Source organism: Colius striatus, chromosome 10, assembly GCF_028858725.1.
Source record: "Colius striatus isolate bColStr4 chromosome 10, bColStr4.1.hap1, whole genome shotgun sequence".
Classification (NCBI taxonomy): Eukaryota; Metazoa; Chordata; class Aves; order Coliiformes; family Coliidae; genus Colius; species Colius striatus.
In genome coordinates this window covers 28,527,706-28,550,441 of record NC_084768.1, presented here as the reverse complement: position 1 = coordinate 28,550,441, position 22,736 = coordinate 28,527,706, and the positions used below count along the sequence as shown (strand labels likewise).

The 22,736-nt window shown below is 41.9% G+C and overlaps 1 protein-coding gene across 1 annotated transcript in view; it reads right to left on the bottom strand.

Moving 5' to 3' along the window:
* Positions 1–7,552: 7,552 nt before the first annotated feature.
* The window catches only part of TRABD2B (TraB domain containing 2B), a 288,315-nt gene continuing 273,131 nt past the window's right edge, over positions 7,553–22,736 (bottom strand). Inside the window, exon 9 of the mRNA XM_062004363.1 lies at positions 7,553–12,640. Within this exon, the coding sequence (XP_061860347.1) occupies positions 12,418–12,640 (223 nt within the window). The 3' untranslated portion in view covers positions 7,553–12,417. The remainder of the gene's footprint in view (positions 12,641–22,736) is intronic.

Genomic DNA, 22,736 nt, shown 5'->3' with positions numbered 1-22,736 from the left:
AGTTTACCTGATATATATATATAATAAAAACATCAGACAAGGTTAAGGACATTCACTGAATGTCTCAGCATCACACAGTTCTGCCGTTCTGACCAGAATTTGTTATGTTGATAGGGATGGTGGGCTCTAATTCTGTGAAACAGTAAGTTTTGACATGGTTAAGCTCTGGGCAGATCCTGCAGTGGAAGTGTTTTAGATGGCAATTACAGCTCATTTTACACCTTGTTCAATTCCTGGCTTGCCTGCAAGTTCTGCCACACCACATCAGAGAGATTTTGAGTGGTCATAAGAAACAATGCAGCTGCACAAAAATCACTGAGTATGAGTCAGCCATTGTTGGGTTTTGGTTTTATGGGGTTTTAAAGATTATTTTGATGCTGGTCACCCTTCATAGGAGATAAACAAACGCCTTTGCAAACTTTACACCTATAACTGCATTATGAGGGCAGAAGCTGGCTGGGACCATGCACAATAGCATCTGTTAAAGTAGCTGACAAGTCACATAAACTAGAGATACTTCTCTGAAGGAACAGTCAGACTGGGCAGCACCATTGAAGGATGCAAGCTTGGCTGACAGCTTTCAGACAGTGCATGGTACATGAACTGAATCCCACCTTGCATGTTTTTGAAGAGATAACATGAGGAGGCAGTGGACTATATGCTTTATGCCTTGAAAGGTATTTCATCTCACGTGGTTAGAGAAACCCATAATCCTGCAGCGCTTGAATGAACGTTGTGACAGAACCAGTCCCTGGTTGAACCACTTGACTGGTATTACACAGAAAGACCACTCCAGAGCTGAAATGTCAGGTCAGACTTGTCTAAGAAAAGATTTTAAAGATATTTATTTTTTTGTTCTAATCCTTTAAGTTATTCCTAAGTTTACTCTTTTGGGCAAATTCCACATACTTTGCTTTTATAGAAACAGCTTCTTTAAACACTAAATGAAAACGATGCCCTTTGGTGCTTTTAATTCACTGTCTTTGCAGTGATTCATGCCAAAGGGAAAAAAAAAAGGAGTCAGGGGAGCCCTTATAAAACTCTATTAATTGAAATAAATGAGCCATGCTTCTGAGAACAGTGCACCATAGAGGAAGGGCTGCCTTTTGAATCCTGTTCCCATAGCTGTCCCTTGTGATTTCAGGCATGTAATGAAATCCACTGTCCACCTCATTTTCCCACCTTATTAAGATAGGGCTGAAGTTGTTCTTTACTTGACACCTCTGGGTGTTGTGAAGCCTTAACTTGGTGCTTCAGAAGTGCTTGGAGGAGCTGGTGTTTTATTTTGAAAGCCACAGCAAGCGTTAGCCTTTCCCAAAGAGTGCTATTTATGAGCTTACTTTCATTAGTCCCCTACTTATTTCTTTTTCATTTTGAGTCTGGAAAAAATGTGTTGAAAATCATTTCCCTGGGACCTCTGGGAAGAATCAAGCTTCTTACAGAGTGGGAACCCTGGGAGATTGTGGAGCAGTGAGATCGGCTTCTTGAACCCACCAGACAGCAATGGCTTTAGGCTGGGCCCAAAGCTCCCCACGGGCTTTAGGTTGGACCCAAACACTTGACTTCCCAAACCTTTCATTTAAATGTTCAGACTCAGAGAAAAGGGAAGGTGAGAAAGACACACAAAAAAGTGTCTGCTTCCTTTCTCCTCTCCCTCTCCCCAGATATCATTTGCATCCATCCAACTTGATTCCACAGGTATGGAATCATTGTGACTAATCTCTGGGCAGGAGAGAAAAATTATTTTGAAAATTCAAGAGAAACATAAGCTAGCACATCTATGAGTGTTTTTTCTCCTCTTCCTTGCCTCTGAATGACTTAGATTTTCCTCTTGATTGCATGCTGAGATACTGACTTTCAAGAAGAGCTTATTGCTGGCAGCAGGCTACAGAGGCTCCAAACCTGGTATATACACTTTTCACATCTGAGTCTTCCATTAACACTAATACTTTAGCTTTTTTACCCCTGTGCTCATAATTTAGGATGAAAATGGTCCAGGAATGCTGAGCTTTTAAAGGAAGTTAGGTATTATGAAGAGAAATCACCTGAGTCCCAGAATTTTACTCTCTCCACATGCATCTAGATCTCACTTCTCATGTCTTTGTTGAGGCCTGCTCAGTCACAGGCACAGACCCAGGTATTGGTGTGTCATTATTAAACTCTAAGCAATGGGGCACCAAGTCTTATCTCTAGCCCCAGGCTCTGCATGGAGAAGTATCTCCGTCTGCCTTCCCTCATGGACTCAGTAGTGGCAGATCAGATTCAATGCACATTGCCATAAACAGAGTCAAGAAAAAAATGTTTGGGTCTTCATGAACTGCTTGTATCTCCCTTGGAGGAAAAGGCAGCAGCAGGATAAAGTCCTTGTGTGGGTTGGATCCCGCCTTCAGGGCCACACTTGGCCCCTGCACAGCCAGAGAACACAACCAGCATTGTCTGTTGTACAACCACACAGCCACCACCACTGTGTTTGCAGTGCACACATTATCTGAATTAATGTGTCTTCAAGAGGATCCTTCTGTTTGGGAGATGATATCACAGACTCTGCATCCACTTTTGGTCTGGACTAAGAAAAAACAATTCCAAGAAAAAAAAAAACCAATTCTTGGCAGTTTCCTCGAAGTTCCTACAGTTTGGATGAAAACAGTTTGCTCAAGAAGGATGGGTAGGTGTGAGTTTCTGTCTCTTCCCCTTTGGAGAATTATTTTTGCCAGTTTAAAATAGAGGATAATAATGCTCCCATTAAAAATGAGGTGAACACTTAGGCTAACCTGAGTGGGTGGAAAGGACTTCACACACGATGAAACTGGGAACAAACCTACCCTTGCCAAGACAAACAGCTGCAGAGATCTCTGTAAAGAAAAAAAAGGCCCTACTGCACCGCTGTTCAAATCCTTCAGCCACATAGTTGGGGCTGCATATCCATCATGGTATAATTAAAATCAATGGCTTTCAGATGAAGAAAGAAAAGGTGCATCATAAGTCATGCAAAGGGATTGGAGAGCTGATATCATTAGGACAACAAACTGATAGGACAATAAAAATATTAGACCTGTGCAAATCAAAGCAGAAAGCTCCCACTTTCCTTCCTACATCTGTCTTTCATTTGCTTTGCCTCTATCTTCCTGTTGTTGATGTTTTCTCACATTATCTTGGTCCCTTTGTTCAAACTGCATTTCATTCCAGGAAGGCAGGGAGCTCCAGGTGTGAATGAGGGCTGTTAGCATGAACTCACTGTTGCAGTTATTATTGTTATCATTCCTCTGAAAATCAGCTCGGTGGAGGCTTGGCTCTGTGTAATTTGTTCTGCTGTTTTAACCGTGTCCTTGTTAAATGTGGAAAATGGAATGAATTTGGCTGATGGCTTGCACCCAAAGGTGCAACTGAACCTAGTAAAGTGCTGGCACGCTGGGAGACAAGATGTTTGAGATTGCAGGACTGGGACCTGTTGCTCAAATGAATCAGGTGTCCAGGACTTAATGTAAAGCCCAGGGCAGTCAGTAGAAGGCTTTGGACTGAACATTGGCTCAAACTCTCACCAAAGCTGCACACATAGTGCAGTGTACCAGGTGTTAAATCTCTAGAGGGGGTAGAGTGGTTTGTGAGGTACAGAGGCTGTTACATGGGCACAGGTTCTTATTTTCACAACCACAAAAGCATAGCAGCAATGCCAGGTCTGCCCCATCATCCTGAAGTGCTGACACAAAGAGCATCCTTAGGTGTGTGAGAGGGCATGGGCTGGTGTAGGTATAGCACATGTGGCTGCTGGGCACCTTTTTACCCAAGCCTGTGCACCTTTGCACTGCTGTTGTCATCCACCCTCCCCAAACCCAAAACCTGAAACTCACTCGCTAAATATGCCAGGGAGATACTGAAAAGCTCTTCTTTGTGGTGGGAGACACTGTATATTAAAAGAGACTAATACAGAATTTAGAATCATAGATTCATAGAATGGTAGGGGTTAGAAGGGACCTTTATTTTCTACTTTAAGACTCCAGTAAGTAATCATGTGCCCACTATCCAGCTTTTTAGCAATCTAAACACAGACTATTTTTTTCATTACTGTTGTTTCTATTATTGGCAATGGACTCCTGAGTGTCTGGTTATTTTTGTCTTTGGACATCCCCTGTGATTTTGAGAGTTCCTCTGGCTCCACCCATGCACCCAGCTGGGCCTTGGCATTTTCCTGTTTTTCTCAGGGGTTCCCTCCACTCCAGTTGAGTCCCTGGAGATGCTATGGAGCTCCTTTGTGTGACTACATGAGATGAGCACATCTTTGGAGTCTGGAACACAGACTGCCATAACATTAAGCTAAACTCCAACTTTCCCCCAGCTTGGTATGACACGTTCAGTGCCTCCACAAATCAGGTGAAGTAGGAAAAGCTCTGCTCTGCCTGACTCAATGATGATTAAGTGCATGAGTAATGATGCATTTTCCTTTAGAAGTACTGCCTCAAATACATTGGCCTGTAAGTTGTAGTGTAGCCTCGTTTCTGGAATGATGATGGTTATGTGATCAACTCTGTGCTAGAACTGTCCCCCGGCTAGCCAGTTTTGAAACTGCTCACATGGGATTGGAAGTCTCATATATAATAATTTCTAGGAGTTTCATGAGACTAGGCAGCAGGCAGTAGATAACAGGGAAGTTCTATTAGTACCTCTGCTCAGGGAGAGGTAAGAAGTTCAATTGTTATTAAATACTGGCAGATCTGCAGTGGGGTGAATTGGAGAGGTGCTAAAAAAACCCCAAAAGCCTTCATTAGATTTGTTGCTTACAGCACAAGATGCTTTAAATTAAGAAATGAGACTTGCCAAAAGAAAAAGGCACACAGACATTTAATGCTTTAGTTCCCTGCTAGAAAATGACACACTCCCACCTTCCCAAAAGGAAAAAGATCTCCTCAGTGGTTTTCCCCCATTTAAATCCTCGTCAGGAGGAGAGGACCAACAACACTCTGCATTTTAATCTCAAACTGGTCAAAATCAAAATAAAGTACTAAATAAATGAAAAAAAAAACCAATCAAACAAGCGTGTCAGCAGACTGCAGTTGGGAGTTGGGTACTTCTGCACTGAGTTGTTCTGCAGAAGCCATCTATCCTTAGCTTAGACCAAAGATGGGTGCAGGGTAGTGGTGCAAACCTCCATATAGGGACATCTGCCTGTGGTTTGCAGGCTCTTGGGGATCCCTGGCCTAATTCTATAGTTTGCAATAGGCTCAAAAAAGGTGTTATATAGATTACAAACACAGCCAGGAGTCTGTACTCCCAGTGGAAAATACCAGGTCACAAGCTGAAAGAACTGGAAGCCACTGAACAAACTGGAACACAGAGAGCGTGCAGAGACTTCATTTAGCTAAATGCTCCTTCCAATCTGTGCAGTGTGGGCAGCACTTGTAGGTGCACTCAGGTGGTTTGGGAGCTGGAAAGCTGTTGGACAGAAATGCAGATACTGAGCTATTTCACCAGAAACTCTGTCTTCTGTCCTGAACTTTTCTCATCACAGCTTCCCCTCTTTCCAGTGCAAATCTATAAACAGGAAAATCTCAAGTTAGAGTAAAAAGCTACAATTACAGTCTAGCAGTACAGAGAGAGGTCAAGGGAAGGAGAAGCTTAAGCAAATGGCACCACTAAGCCAGGATCTGGCTCTGCTACCTGAAGATTTGAATCACTTTCAGATCTGTGGTTGAACAGGACCCTTAGAGCAAAAGGACTTGGCAGACTGGGACTGGCTGAGACCAGGGAAAGCTGGCAATGCCAGATTGTTTGAGGCAGGGAGCATGGGGTTAGGGTGAAGGTCGTGGCTGGATCACACAGAATCTCTAGACTGGCTGCAAGTCCAAAGACAGAGATGGCAAGCAGCTTTAACTGTCTGGCTAGTATAACAACAGATGGGCTCTTTTTAAACTGTGAGATACCTCTCTATGTTGCAACAGCAGTTTCTCCCTGTGCCATAGTTAGTTCAGTTCAAACCAGCTCAAGTGTTTATACCTCCCATTGCACTTCCTACAGTTCTAAACCAGCTTCTCTGGTGCAGTCTCCTCAAAATACTGTATTAAAAAGCAAATGATTTAGCACATAATTAAGAAGTAAACAATGAGGCAAGGTCAGCAAGAAGTCTGCAGCGTCAGCTACAAGGCAGGATTTGGATATAAGAAAGAGGACCATGCCAAGAAAAATGAGTAAATCTCTGTGTGTCTGTATCTTGATGTGGAGAGGTAGCTTCTGCTCCATCCCCAGCGGAGACACAGTTCCAGGGTTATTTTATTTGCCAGCAGTAAGCACAGCAGTTCAAAGGACACCAACTGCTTTTGCTGGAGAAAAGTGCTTCCTGCAGCCACCAGCAGTCAATGTGAGTGTTTCACTGGGGCTTTTCCCCACCATTGGGTTCATTTGTGCAGAAGAGCTGTCTGTCTGGCTCTGCTGGCCCTTACCCCACGAGAGAGCTGATTCTGTGCTTCCTAGGGGCGGTGCTTGAGGACTGGCAGCAGTGATAGTAACGGTGGAGCTCGGTGGCTTGTTGTGATGCGTTAGCATTGTATGTACCCAGGCAAATGGATTTAGTAGTGAGGGAATTGTTGAAAGGGAAGAGCTTGGTTATTGCTTTCACGCTGCCTGACAAAGGTCTGCTGGTTCTGCAGAAATTGTCATCTTGCAGAGGCTCTCAGGCCTTTTCTTGCCTATCCCTTGCTCCTCAGGAAGCTGAGGTGAATCTGCTTGTGGAACAGCATCAGACACTGGTCTTGCTGCACACTGTACTTAGCACTGTGGAGCATGTTCTGGCTGTCCACATGCCCATTCCGCTCCATCTCCCATCTGTGGTCCCATGTGCCTCCATGTCTGACCCAAAGGCTGTGAGACTTACCACACACTACCCTGGGAAGTCTGCAAGTGAGCAGACATAAGAATGAAACACCCCAAACCTCTCTCTCTCTTAGTGTCACCCATATACTGGAGTTTTCCCTTAGAATTCAGATCAGTGCTGTTTAAGATCCCCGCTCCTTCCTTCCCCTACTCCTCTGTACCACAGAAAAGGCCTTTGTGGGTTTTGTATTTTGGTTTTTTTTGTCTTTTCCCACTGAGCTTTTGAAATAGTAGAGGAAAGAACAGCTCCCAGATCCTGTATCTGCCAGTCAGGGCCTTTCCCTCTGTCTAAGCCCCACTCAAAACATGCCAAGAGATTAACACAGTGGCTTCTCTCGAGTGACATGAGTCAGAGGCTGAGGTGCCTCCAGACTCATTACACATCAGAGGCAGCAAGTTCTCACCAATAGAGGTACACAAAGAGATTCTCTACATCTCCACAGGAATGGACTTGACAAAACCACGTCATTTTTATGAGGAAATGTCCCCAAAGTATGATTTCCTCCATCCCATGTTGGTCTCAGGCCAAGGAGAAACAGTGAGCATAAGCTGCACAAGCGCAACGTTCCCTTTTGTCACCAGTTCCCTAGCTTTCAGTGCAAAGAACCTAGACATACAATGTTCTTGTGCTATGGATTTATAATAACATTTTATTAATATATTATGCTACAAAAATATTTTGACAAAATAATATTAGAAAGCATCTTTTTATTAGACTCTTAAATCCGTTCACGAGAGCAGGAGGCGGAACAGGAAAAAATATTTGAAATACATTTGAATCGAAAACTGACAAACATGCAATTTAAAGTTCAGTGTGAGCATGAATCTGCAGGAAGGTTAATTGTTTCTGTAGAAGAAAAAAAAAAGAGCTATTGACTAGTTATTGGAAAGACCTCTCTGCCTTTAGCTTGGCTTGAGGTGTCTCCTGAAAAGCTAGTCACAAGAAAAGGGTGCATTTGGGTTGGGACAAAGCACACACACGTGCACATACACACTCTATGATGTCAAAACTGGGTAATTATCTTTCTGCTTCAGTTAAGCTGAAACAAGCTTAAATTGAAGCTGAACTCTCACACACTCCATGGAACACTGATCACTTCAGAGATATGACAGGCCCATATACTTTTTTGGATATAACACAGAAATGTGGTACTAAGCAAAGTTTGGAATGATAACATTTATGCTGAGATTATAACTTTGGCACTTTGGTCTCTCTAAGATAAATATGTGATGGGAAATTACTCCCTACCAGTGGTATATGGTAATGACTGGGTCATATCACTTGACTAATCAATGTGCTAAACATAGATTAAGTTCTCCCTCTTTCCATCCTTCTCTCTCCACACTTGTATATTGAAGAACTTAGATAAATATACAACTCAGTACCTCGGGTGTTCCTAAATTACAGTGGAGCTTGGAGGAATGGGAAGGGAAGTTCAACAAAGCAGATTTTGACACCTGTATAAAGCATAGTTATCATAAATCATGTTCATCATTTATTGCCAGAAGAGGTATTGCATTATTCAACAGACCAGGGGATTGCAGAGAAACTATTTCAGTCATAAAATATGAAATACCTTCTGTTCCAGCTTAGTGACTGGTTCTCCAAGTGGCAATGCACGTTAATATAGCATCCGTCGTTAAACATAGGTAAGAAAGGCATTAAAACGATGACACAGGAGAAGCTGGATGTGTTGCTGGTGATATGGGATATTTATTCTACCAGGGCAAGAGCTTGGCAGATAATTAGCATTCATTTATAACACTACAGTTGCATACAATGTGAGTTGTATTAGTGACAGTTGTAGCTGAATTGCAAAGATGAATCACACAAACGGTTAGCTTTGGAGCTATCCAAACTCATGTCCTTGATTGCTAGAAATTCTGAGATTCTCTTGATTGTGTCTCTCGGAGGTAAACAGAATCACCGATGTTTGCTGTTCTATATAGAAGCCATGGATATGTTTGTTAAATCTCCTGCTCTTGGAATCTGTGATTACACAGGAAGCTGAGCTTTCCTTTAGAAGATAGAAAGCAGTTGGTTTCTAGTTTTCTGAGAAACCCACAGAGAAAACTGAAATCCCATGATGACAATCAGTGTTACCTCAAATGTCACCAAATCTGATACGTGCTTCAAGCTCATGGTGAATATAATCATGATCCATTGCAATGGATGTGCATAGATCTGTGCTGACCAGTATTAGTGTACTTCAATTATTACTAGCGTGCTGTAGCTGATTAATAAATAATCCATTTTATCAATCACAGTGAGAGTCTCGTTTTCCAGTATTGCTATGCTTACATGCCATGTATTGGGAAAAGGTTACCTCAAGTCATACTTTAGAGGAAGAGAACAGAGTAAACATTTGGTTGGAGAACTGTGCTGAAGCCATTCATGTGGGGCTCCTGAGCTAGGATCTACAGGAAAGTACTTACTCTTACGTTTATTGTGTCTTATCCTTTAACCAGAGGAAGCTCAGATGATTGAGTCAGCTTGATGCTTTCAGGTGGCAGAAGTTAGGTGTGCTGGAGCTCAAAACCAGGGGACACTTTGCTTTGACACCTGCGCTGCAGTGTGAGAAACATAGAGCACGAGTGCAAGGGAGACTCAGTGAGCTCCAGTAACATTCCTTCATTTCACAGAACTATGGACAGAATGCCAGGGAATGCAAATATGTTAAAACATACTTTGATATCCAAGCTATTTTACATACTGTGCTATCCAAACTTATTGTGATATCTGAGCTAACGAGTACTGAATATTACTGTTCAGTGGAGGAGAGACTCAGAAAAAACCTCCAACTCATTAGTGTGTTAGAGTGACTATTCTGTGGAGTATGATGACAGCTGTGGACATACCTGTGTGCTCATGATATTAAGAAAGCCCCAGGGGCATATGGAGAAAGCCACAGGTTGGGAACATACAGAGCTGTTAATTTCTAGTCTTAGCCCTGCTGGTGGTTTTTCTTACATTCTTGGACTAGTTGTTTCTGTTTCCTGCTCTTTTCTGTCTCCTTTATCTTTATGTGGTCTTATCTATTTATACTGTAAGTTTTCCAACACCTGGAATTATTTCTGGGGTGATACCACAGAGTCATTTCTGGATGTGATCAGATTACAACAAATAAAATTGAATAAGTTTTGGTTCATTGGCTGTTAAGTTTTACTGTGTAACTTATCATCACCCTTAAGATTTGCCTACCTTATTTCCAGTTCCATTTTTGTAAAGAAGACATTATGATTCACTTCTTATCTCTGAATACAGCAGGAGAACCAATCATCTTTTTAAATGCATTAAGGTTGAATTGGAAGGTCTGCTAAGCTATTATAGGCAAATGAAGGCATTTCTAGGCTAATAGCTCAAATAAAACCAAAATGAAAGTTCCCAAAATATGTTTCCAATATCCAGCCCTGTGCAATAAATATTATGCAAGATGAATGGCTTCTGTCCAAAACTAACATCTCTAATCTTCTGCTAGCCAAAGTACACAATGCAAAAGTATGCACCGGGTGTGCTTGAAGCTCACATTTGGGCCACAGCTCAAAGTTTTCCATTCAGTGTTATCAACTGTTGTGCTTGAAAAAAAAAAATAGGAGTAGTTTGTAGCACTGTGAGCAGTACCACAAACCTGCACAACCTTATGTCAAAAACTGTGCAAAGGCTGGAAGTCATCGTGTGCTGCAAGTCAAAAAGATATCACCTGTGTTCTCCCCAGCCTTTGCAAGGCAAATGGGTTAGGATGCATGAGGGAAAGGCTCAGTATTTCATCATGGTTTCAAATAAAACCCATGTGCCTTCTGCAGCCTAATTATTTCCTAATCTGCCTTCCTCAATTAACTGGCATGACAACAAACAAACAGTGAGTTCTAAACACTCTCTCTCACCACAGAGACTTGAAGATTGCATGGAATCATCTGCAGTCCTGAAGACCAGGCTGAGAGGCTGGTGAGATACTAACATGAATGCTTTTAATCAGGCTTTAATCAATATTATTATCAATCATCACCATTAGATATTTTGATTCAAGATGAAAAAGCATTGCTTTTTTAATTGTATTTTTCTGGGGTTTTTTTGAGTCTTCTTTTTTGACAAAGATGTTTTCATCACCTATTTTGGATTTCTGGTTTGTAGATGGCTTATAAAGAAAAACACTGTTTTGACCAAAATTTTCTGGTTGAAATTCTTGAATCCAAAGGTGTTTTTAGTTATGTTTTGTTGGGAGAAAAAAAAAAGACCTCCCAATATATCTTATTTAACATAACGCTTTTAAAGATGGACATATTTGGTTGTTTTGTTTTCATAGATGGTTTTTGCATTCATGGAAATCAGGTGCTTGTAGAGGGAGCAAATTTTTAAGTGTGTAAGGTGTCATAACTTTTCCATTTAAGTTAACAGAGGTACCATAGTCTACAAATGGAGGAACGTTCTGTATGTCTCCATGACATGGGAGTTAATTTAGTTCCTATGGTCTTGAACAGATTTTGAACAAGTCATAATTCAGCACAGATATTGGCTCTAAGCATCATCATAGCAAGATGAAAAGGAATTTGTAGATGTTTTTTGCCCTCCAAGTTGCCCATTTGCATGAATACAACTGCTACAAAAGTTCTAAAGATTAACAGGATACTACAACTTTACATCCTCTAGACAGACCAAATTCTGTTCTCATTTGCACTGGGAAAGGTTGTGGGCTTGTGTTTATATAAAATGAGGGAGAGAAAAAAGTCATTCCAGTGGGATTATTCCAGACTTTAAAAGCAATGTTTTATTAAGAAACAGGTGTCTTAATTTGCATTAGCTAATGAACTAATCCCAGGGCAAAGAAGGAAATTGGTAATTTAAGTTAAATGGTTTAGTTAAAGATAATGGAGGAATTTAGAGGATTATCTTGGCTAATGACTTACTAGGTCATGTAAAAATAACTGGTGTTTTAGGTTGTAGCAGCTGACAAGAATGTACCTATTTTTCTAATGGGCATAAGCCACAGAGATCAGGATCTGCTTTATTCGGTGTAAGCTATACCAGTGAGATGTAAAAAGTAAAATGAAGTTCAGCAGAAAGGTACCTATTGAACAGTTGCTGTAAAAAGTATTGGTTAAAGAAACAAAGAAGGCATTCATTTGGTGTCAGTTCAGGCATTTGCAGAGTTGTCAGTTAGAAAACAAACATAGAAAATATTAATTTATCTGTTTCACCATCGCTACTGATTAATAGGGATGTTATTAACATATACAACAAGAAAAATAAGTTTACCAGTTGAATAAATACAATTTTCTTTTTCTTTTGTGTTTTTTTTTTCTTTATATGAACATGTATATTTTACAAAACCCCATAGCACTATGGGAAATAAAGATCCTTCTACAAAAAGAAGATGTAAGTCAGTGTTACAATAAAGCTTTAGAGTTTCAAAATGTATCTGGGCAAAGACAAAAATCGGCTAGAAGGCACTACTGAGTCACTGAGAAGGTCCAGCTTTGTTGTTGTCTTAACCTCCAATTCGTTCATAAATTATCTCTCTTCTCTGTTCCAAGGGATTGCACGGACTACTAACGTGGTCAGGAAGGCTGCAGTAGATTCAGGAGAAAAGCAGCTATGGCCATGCAGAGAGGTGAAGTTACTGATGGCTGTAAGAGACTCTCTGGAGCTGAGCTCGTAGGCTGAGGCTGGGATGGGTGGTCTGAACGTGGCCTCTGGTCCAGCCGGTTTGAAATCCAAATGGCAGGTTTGACTGTGATGTAGCCATTGGTTATCCTGATATAGGAAGGCAACGTGGTGGTGCTAAAAGAAAACACAGGAGAAGGAAATTAAACAGGAGAACCCTTATCTCTGCTCTGTGAGCTGTTGTTTAATGCGGTAGTAACACCACCAATGGGGCAATCACAGTCAGTGTTACCGTCTGCATGCATTAGACATGCAGGGAGAGCCCCAGGGGCTAATGACTGTGATGATCTGGAAGCAGCTCTGACTCAGGATGTTCATCTCTCAGCTTCTGGCAGCTGGTAGAATACAGCCAAAGGAGGGTTCACTCTTGATATATCTACCCCTTGCACTCATTGTTTTCAGCATCCATTACTGGCCAGCCCCAGAACCTGTGATGGATGTATCTTTGTGCTGACCCAGAATCACCTCATTCATATGTTCTGTGGTACCTTCTTGACACCAGAGGTGTCATGTCTGAGAGACACGTCTTATTCACCACAACTAGAAGGGGTCACAAAACACACCCTTCCCCTATTTCACAAGCCATAGGAATTTCTCAGGATCCCCTTACATAACTGATAACCTTGAGCACAGGAGATGAAACAGTTTCAATGCTTTTCCTGGCTGTAAATCATTTGGGATCAAATCATAATGCCAAAACCAGACTCGGTGTGAAGTTTCCCTGTCTGTGGATTTGCCTCAACAGCAGTGTGTGTGGCTGTTTGTTGACTGTAGCTCGAGTTAATACTTTGCTTTGAATTTGCAAGTTGGGATTCACCATGATTCCCGTGACACTGAAGGTCAAAAAGGTCAATTCACAATCAATTCGTAAGTTTTAAGTTGTAATTTCTGTTTCATAAAATGGTTCTGTGGTATTCACTTTTGGATGATCCACAAACCACCAGTTGTCACAGAGTAGCACAACTGAGAGTGAAACCATGCAAGGTGGATTCTGGACTTAAAAACAGGGCATTCTGCTGTGGAGCAAGGAGAAAAATGATAAGTTCCTCCAAAACCAAGACAGGACATTAATACTTGAAGATTCTCTGTGTTACTTTAAAAATCTTCCATAAAGGGGATTTGCAGGCACTAAAAAGAACAACAATTTTTTTATTGGGTAAGAAGCTAAGCAGTTCTATGAATACTTAGCTACAATATCTGAGATCCCGACCTTGGACAAAAAACATTGCATCTTGCTTAATATCAGATAAAGGGAACAATGATTTACTCCAGATTCATTCACATAAATGGAATTTAGTAGCATGGAAGGCTTTTGTCTTTTTCTGTGTAAGCAATATCAAGATAAAAAATATCTTAGGTGCTTCAAATGTGTTGAGTCAAGCACAAACTGTGAGAAGATCAGAGTCCACCCAGGAGGCAGCACTGCTAAACACATGTGGGTCAACATCAAATCCAGACGACCATTATTGCACATTATACTTCATCCTAGGATAATTAATTTCTTTTCTTCCCTCTACCTTTATACTGTCACCATATCTTCTGGGTTGGATAGTTGTTCTGTAGCTACAAGTGATCTTAACTAAATGGCAATGAATTAGAGTAAAAACGTAGTCTTGAATGAAAGATGTGGGAATTGCTTCATGGGGGCAGCTAATCCATCTAACCAGTATTAGGACTCTGACAGTGAGAAGCAGTGCTTGTTCCAGGGGAACAAATTGCTGTAAATAGAGAATTCTGAGACCAAGTCTTGCTGGAAAAAGCTCTTATCTAATTTCCCTTGGTGAGCAGTCGGTTTATGTCTTGAACTGATAACACAAGACACATAGCTTTAGAGCTTCTGCTATATTGTATCTAAACCACTGCAGTCACTTGAAGAGTTGATCTGGGATAAGGTAATGCTGCTGTTTCAATTTTGTCCAGCTTTTTTTGAGTGGTTAATTCAGTGTTGGCAAGAATGATAACAGATGAGGCACTGTGTATCCCAGTTCCTGTAATATATGTAACATCAAGCAATGAACAGCCTTCCTAAAGGCATCGTTAAAGCATGCTTCTGACAAAACTAGGCACTACATGCTCTGAGTAATTCAAGAGAAATGGAGTCACACTCCAGCCTCTCATCCGGATCTCATTTGTCCTGTTGAGTGATGCTGTGGTGCACAGATCTGGCAACACTGATGGTGGGATCACAATTTTCAGTGTTTTCCCCTGTACCACTTTTCCCTAAGGTAAGTATGGGTAGGTGCTTGCACTCGTCTTTTGGCTACTGTTTGTCACTTTACAGAGCTACCCAGTTCAGCTCTAAATGAAATTTTAAACTGCAAGGAAGGTCTGGTTTTTGATTTCAATTGAAAATCAAACCACTGATGAAACCATTCAGACTTGCAGTTTAGCTGGACCCTGCTCCTGACACATTCTATGGGCTTGATCCTCCAGTGACATTAAAACGTCCCTCGCACAGACTGTCTTTGTGCACCTCAGGGATGTACTGTGTGAGGTATCTGATGAGGGACACAGTATGGCCAGGGAACCTGCAAAAGATTCATGAGCATTGGCCAACTACATCTAAGAGATTCCTAAAGCAGCCTTAAATCAACATTTTACTTTTCTCTACGATGTTTCCATTTTCTAGTTAATTGCCAGAAGTGTTCTGCTGGGTTTTTTGTAGCATTTTTTTTCCCCAAACCCTTACAATTTACTTAAAATCCCAGGGTTTCCTGTCAAAAGACAGGAGAATTTTTGACCACTCTTCTCAGTCAGTGATGTAATTTTCTGTTTTCAACATATTAGATTTCTATAAAGGCTGCCTTCTTAAGATAAATGCCTTTAAGTAGAGCTGTTTGTTTTAAAAAAATCCTTAAGTGCTTAAGAAGAACAGTGTGTTTCCATTAATGTGTACAAAGCATGCTTATACCAAATGAATCACAGTTTATCCATATAAATCATGTTCTTAAATGGAACTCTACTTCTATCGGACTGCCAAGATAGTTTAGAGATATTTAAAGGGAATGACCTGTTTACCAAATGCTACAAAAATTCTTGTAAAACCTCTGGTTTAAAGTTGGAACTAGGCTTTTCTTAGTGAATGGGGAGAGAAACCTCTCCAGAAGATGATCCATGTCACTCCAGTACAGGTCTCCAGGGATTACTCATTCTTGCTTGGGTTCTTTCTCTTCCTAAGGGTTACAGAGAGGCTCTAGACAACCAGGTTAGATTACAAGCTAATCTTAGAGGTGGCCCTGGAGAAGATGACTTCTCCAAACTCCCTCTGGGCATGTTTGCACATGCACATAGGATCTCACTGACCCTTGGACTCTCCCTAAGGATGACAGCAGCAGCAGTGTTCCCTGAAAACAACTGGAAACCTTCCATTGTCCTCAGGGAGGCTTTCTGATCATTCCTGAAATGAACACAGAGCACAATAAAAATGAATCACAGATCTGAGGCATAATAATCTAAACTGTTATCACACCTTCTCTTGCCAGCCCAGGATACTCTGTATTTCAGTCTTTTGTGCCTGATAAAAATATCTTCAATAAAACATTCCACATGATCTGTGGTGAGCAGGCAACCACTGGCTCCACTGTGCATACCTCTCTTTTTTGCTTCTGTGTATGGGATTGTTTTTAAAGTTTGGAAGACTACAGGTATCTTTTAGCCAAATGACCTGCAGTATCATATTCATGAGCTTGTACTCTTGATCAGATAATAGGGGAGTTTTTCAAATCAGTGCATTAGTCATACATTGTCTTACCATCATTAGAACGTGTAAAACTTTCCCCCAAAATGGGGCCTCAGGCACAGGCTTTGTGAACAGCCCCTACTGAATCCAATTACATGATTCAAGTCCTCTAGGCTGGAGGCATGCTGAAGCACTTGATGATTTGGGAGCATTTTAGAACAGGAAAAATAAAACAAACACACGTGCAACCCTTTGGAGGTATTTCTGTTCAGCTTTAGCTTGCAAGGGCTTTGCAAGGAACTCACAAACTCATTTTTAGTGTGACTTGGTTTATCCATATCAGTAGGACTCACCTGACCACATGTGACACCACAACAGAATGACAGAAGGTAGAGACCAGAAGGGACGTTCTGGCCCATCTGTCCCAAGGACAGGAACAAGATCTAGACCCCTCCTGATGTTTATGTCTAATCCAGTCTGAAAAAAAACCCCTACAATGACAGCAATTCCAGAGTCTCCACTGACATCTATTCTGGCATTTCACCATTCCTGACAACCAGAATTACTGCCTAATGCTTCACCAAATCTTCCTTGCTACAGCACATGCTCGTGACTTCTCCTGTCCCCACAGACAGGTTTATTCCTTTCCTCTTCTCAGCAGCCTTTCAAGTGTTTTGAAGCCTTAACCATGTTTCACTTCAGTCATCTCTCTTTTAAACAAACAATTCCTTTTGCATTTCTCTACAAATACTCGGGTGTTTTCCCTCCATCCTTTCTTTTGCTCTCCCCTGGCTCTTCTGAGTTGTTCAGTATCTTCTCTGGAGTGAGATGTCCAAAACTGGGAATAGTAGGTCTAGCTGAGATGCTGCTAGCCCTGTGCTTTCTGGAGTAGGCACTACTGCTTCTTTATTTGCAGCAAATATGTGAAAAATATGCTCTCTCTCTCCAGCAAAATGGTGGGGTTTTTACTACTTTTTGCCCCCAAACCCCAAACTGCCTTTGTGGTCCCAGTAGTCGTTCTGAAGCTCATGGAAAACTGATAATGTTCTGAGGGGGTGAGGAGCAACCAAATGATGATGATGTTGCTATGTGTTTTTAATCTGCCGCCATGCCTCAGTCCCAACACGGTTTCCATTCAGAGAGGAGGAGGAAGTGACCTTTTTAAGCACAACTTACAAAGTGGTTGGGGATTTTCCTGGATCAAAGGAGCTACATAAACACATGACAACTATTTTTAATAAATGTAAACAAATGTGGACTCAGACAGCCTTTCTTACAACAGCATCTGATGAAAGAAGCTTGTCAAGACAATATGCCAGCATAGATTGAAAGTTTAAAGGATGCATGTTCCAACTGAAAACCTAGAGAGCTAATAAACTGCAAGAAAACTTTGGAGTAAATACAATAATTACTGTTTTGCATTTGTGATTTGATGTTAACCTTATGATGGCTAAGTTATTTTAGTGATATTAAGCATATGCTCCCTGTTTCTTTTCAAACAATTTTTTTGCCCTATTTTTTTTCCCTTTCCATTTAATGAACAGATGTGAAAGGAGTTGATCACATTATTTTTCTGGCTATCAGAAATAGTGTTCTGCTTGTGAAGACAATTATTCTTGGAACTAACCAGACCTATTTCTGTCACCAGAATTTACTAATCAAGGTTTGAAAACTTCATCTGCTTAAAGCGCTGGGACCAACCCGTTGCAGTGTGTAAGCAAAGCTGGCTGGCAAAGAAGCATGACCACACATTTGAAAGAAAAGGTGTTCAACCAAGAGAAAAAAAGGAGCATTTTTGGGAAAAAAAAAAACCAAACAACTCACATTAGAAACAAACCACAAGGATTTAACTGTGAAAACCACTACAGTAACCTCTCTTAAAGGGAAGGTGAAGTCCTCATCTCCACAAATTTTCATATTGTTATTTGATATGGTTTGGGAAAGGATTCTTTAGATCAGCATAGCCTCCATTTTCCCCAAGCATCATCTGTATATTTACCATTTCCTTCTTTATGGACACTGTTCTTCCAACCTGAGGGATAAATGCTGCAGGATGCTGAGTGTCCTGGTCCCAGACTACGAGGATGCTCAGCACTGCAAGTACAGCAGTGCTTCCAGCAGGGCTAGTACTCACATACCTCCAACTCAGCACATCCTGAAGTCCGTGGTGGGATTGAGGCCAAGAGGCTCATGCTTTCACAAGGTTCAGTTGATTTAAAAAAGGGTAATAATCCAACCTGCATCTGATTAAGGAACCCAGTTTTGGTCCAGAGGAGGCCACTACTTATTTGCAGTAATGTAGTAAACAGCCTTTGCATATCTAAATGAGTGATATCACATGCTGGTTTGTGGCCAACAGAGAAGACAGGAGACGAGCCAAAGAAGAGCCTTATCTCTACTATTTCCCCTTTACACCAAGGTTCTGGTAGCTGAGAGCTTTGGCCTTTTTCCACCCTACAAGCATCCCACCTCTCTGCAGGCAGCACGGCAGCAGAGCCATGGGAGTGGTAGCTGCAGCCACACCATTGAGATGGGTCAGGTAACAACTTTGGGTGAGTTTCTGTGCTCCTGAGCTTTCCTTCTGATGAGACTCAAATGGGAATCATCTTTACACCTGAGACAAATGTCAAGCTCTGACCCAGCCTTATTTCAATACTCTGGCTCCTCTAGAGACGAGGAGGCTCGAGGTTGAAACGCAACTCAAATGCCTCTGGTGCATTTTTGGCCCCCTCTCTGGACGGGCCATGGGCTGGAAGCCAGCAGATTTGGGTTTTATCCCCATTTCACCCACTGAGCAACTGTCCAAACCTCGTTAAATCACTTTACTTCCATTACTCCCCTGACTGTGATCTGTGTCAAGACCTTGAAGCGTTGCATGACACCACCAGCATTAACCTGAGGCAAAGCGCTTTGCAGGCTTTCACTGTGATTTGCAGGTCCTGTTTTCCCAGGCCACCTGAAAAATACTTCCACAATGCTAACTTCAGCCTCGGAGTGACATGGACCCACAGAGATGCCACAGGTGGGTCACGTTAAGTCAAAGTGTATCATCTGCTATGGGGACAGGGATGGGATGGGAAGGGATGAGGGCATGGAGTCTGCTGCATCAGAGACAAGGGAGAGGAATTTGTTGCCACAGCAATGCAGCCTGAGGGTCCCACAGGCATGGGGACACAGAGATGCAAAGGTGCACATGAAGATGCATCTAGCAGGAAGGGAAGGAGCAGGTGAGAAACATCTCCAGCACAGCCTAAGGGCTCTTTTCTGAAGTGAACCTGCAGCACGTGGGTAAGTTTCCTGCACCTTGCAGCAAGGCTTAGTTTTTCTCCATCCCCAGAGGAGACCGTGTATGGCTCTTTTCAATCTCCTGCCCTGAAGCCCTTTAGGAAAACCCTGCAAATAGAAATCCTGCACCCACACATGTGGCAGCAGCAGAATCAGGCCCACTGCTCCTTTGCAGACAACTGCAGAATGGTGTAAAAAACCAGAATGTTGTAAAAACCAACAACCTTTGAAGCATACCCTCTGAGTAATTACCCCATTCCCATCTAATGACTTAAAGATGTTATATTCCTCTCTGATTTGGCAACAACAAAGTTTTCGACCTTATTAAAACCATCCCATCAGGAAACCTCATGTCATCCTTAAAAAAAAAAGGAGGGGGAAAAAAAAAGGACAAAAGAAATTCCCTGAAATTAAGTTCTTTAAAATCCCTGTGAACAATAATTCAAGATATTGTAGCTGAAGGTGCATCACTTCTTGTAGAGAGTCTGGGTGGTCCTGGAGCAGGAGATGAGAAAGTTAGCTCTTTCCTTTGCCCTTCTCAGAAATGCTTTGATGATTCTCTACTATTTTAAGAGTATCCCCCCATGATTCTGCACTGGGACAAGGCAATCACAGAGCTGGGATAATGCATTCCAATTTCAACCAAGGCCTGGTCCTTGCTAAGAGGCGATAGCTCAGAGCCCTGTGTTTCACCAGGTCTGCACTAACATCTGAGCCAGGATGTGTTCTTGATAGTCTAAATAGTGATGTGGGCTCAAAAACATCCACAAAATCAGCCTCACCCACTGCACACATCTGGCTGTGTACCTGATTTGTATGTGCAATTAAGGCACTCTTTGTCATGGCTCAAATAACCAAGCATTTATTCCACTGGTCCTTGGATAGATAATGACTGCAGTTTTTACAGCCAAAATAAGCAAGAACATCAAGGGTACATAAACAGATGGGCTCAGCATTGTAAGATGCTTTCCAGTGATGCAATCTGTGCAGATTTTTGGGCAATCTGCTGATACAGAACATGTAGAGTTAATTTGATGGCGCTGCAATCAGGTGGTTTTGAACCAAATCCCAAGCACGAGCAGAATATCTATCTTTTGTTTGTATTTTGCAAACTGCTGCTGTCACCAACACACCAAAACAATTTGCATTTTTGAGGTGGACAAAACCATAATCCACATTTTATGTCTTGGGCTTAACCTTTCAATTAATTAGAAGCAGAGTGACTTGTCTACCTTCTCCTGTGTGCACTCCAGTGTTTGTTTGGCATTGTGTGGGCCCTATGGCTCAAAGATTTTTTGCAGATGCACAGAATTAACCATGCATGTTTAGATGTGCTTGGGGAACACATAACGTTCATGGAGATATATATATCTGACCCTGTCACTTCCTTGTTAAACACTGTAAAAGATATCGACTTTCCCCTTCAGATTTTAAGATGCTTTAGACTAGGCAGTAAGTGGGGAAATACCTCAAACATCCTGTCAAATTGTTTTCTCCAAGACTGTTCTCTAAGACACAAAATTATTTCAGCTGAGATGATGCCTGTGCAACGTATTAAGGAACAGAATGAACAACCAAAATATAAACTGGCTTAAATGGATGTCCAATATACTGCATTTTACCATTTGATTTGAATTTTCTTTTTCCTTCTCCCTATTCTTTTTTCCATCTCTGTTGTAGCAGTTTTTCTCTCCACTTAGTCTGTATCACATTTTTCTCTCTAATTCACTGGGCTCTCTTCCCTGCTCACTGCCTGTATTTTTCCAGTCTCTCTTAGTAAGAATAATTCAGGTTGGGCCAGACCTTTGAACCTGTTATTTGGAGCAGTATTGAATTCAAGATTGTTCCTCTGAACAAAAGCACTGGCTTCTTTTTCTTTCCAAAAGACTAACTCTCAAAATAAAAAGGGTTCATAGGGCATATATGTACCAGGCAGAAATGCCAAGGGCATTCAGTTGCTGCATTACCCACAAGGTCTCAGTTCCTCCTGCTGCTTGCAAACCAAGTATGGTGATGCCAGCCACAGAGTAAACTCCTCCCCACGCACTTCCAAACCCTCTGAAAGCCTGGAGATGCCATTAATGGCTCATAAAAAGCTGCTTGCTGGCCTGCAGAGCTGAAAAGGCTGCAAAAGCTTTCTCTGCTGGGTGTCATAACCCAGACCTTGAAGTGTCTCTGCAGAGCTGAGCTTTTGTGAGCACAGTTAGCACTGTATCTCCTCATGGTCCTGCTCCATGAGGCATCCCTGGCACCCAGTAGCTCACAGGCAACAGGCTTGGCTCCCTCGCCTGCCAGCGCCATGGGCTGAGGCTACAGGTATAATGCTCACTTTGTTCAGTGAAGTTTTTCAGGAATTGCAAAGAAGAGACCTGAGAGAAACCGGAATTTGGCCTGGCATTTTCATAATTGCAGGAACCCAGCTTTTACAGCACTGAAGCCACGTGGATGGAAAGAAATCCTACTTCTCCTTCATCCCAGGGAGTAGCTGGGCTCAGACCACAGCTGCCCTTTGGGGTCCTGCTGGGTTTTCAGCACGCGGCGTTGCCGGCAGCGACGGGGAGTCAAATTTCCTCCCCTTCCACTCTACAATGAATCTGTCTTCTCAGATAAACCCACTACTGCAGTAGAACTGTGGTTAAACCCCTCCTATAAACCAACTGCCCACCACACATAGTAATGTCCTCTTCCTCCCTGTCATACTTGTCTTCACTTAATTTCACAGAGCGTGAAACTCACAAGTCAAAAAGGCAACAGCAGAACCAGAACTAAATCCCATATCCCTTACCCTTTTCCTCTGGGCTAGCCCTGACAGTGTTTGCATTTCCACTGAGTTTTAAAGACATTTATTTTTCTTTATGGTAACTCAAGTGCCTTCACTGGAAGATGAAGTCCTTTACGTTTTATGGATTTTATGTAGCTCTGCTAAGTCTGGGGCTTTACCTTGAGGAACAGCAGATTTGCAACCTTTCCATGCTTGGATACTGCTAGATACAAAGATGACTCAAATATAGTTAAGTCCAACTTCAAGTTTCTGTGTTTGAGAAGAAGGTTCGTTCTGGCTGATGGTGAGTGATCTATCAAACTCATCTGTGTATCTCTGTGGCAGACAGCCATTAACAAAATAAGTAGTGTCCTCTCAGAGGTCCAACCTTCAACCCAAACCCAGCTTTTGAAATGACTCTGTTAACTGGTCTCCCTGATGTATGCAGTGCAAGGAGCAGCCATTGCACAGGTGGGTCTCTGCTGGTC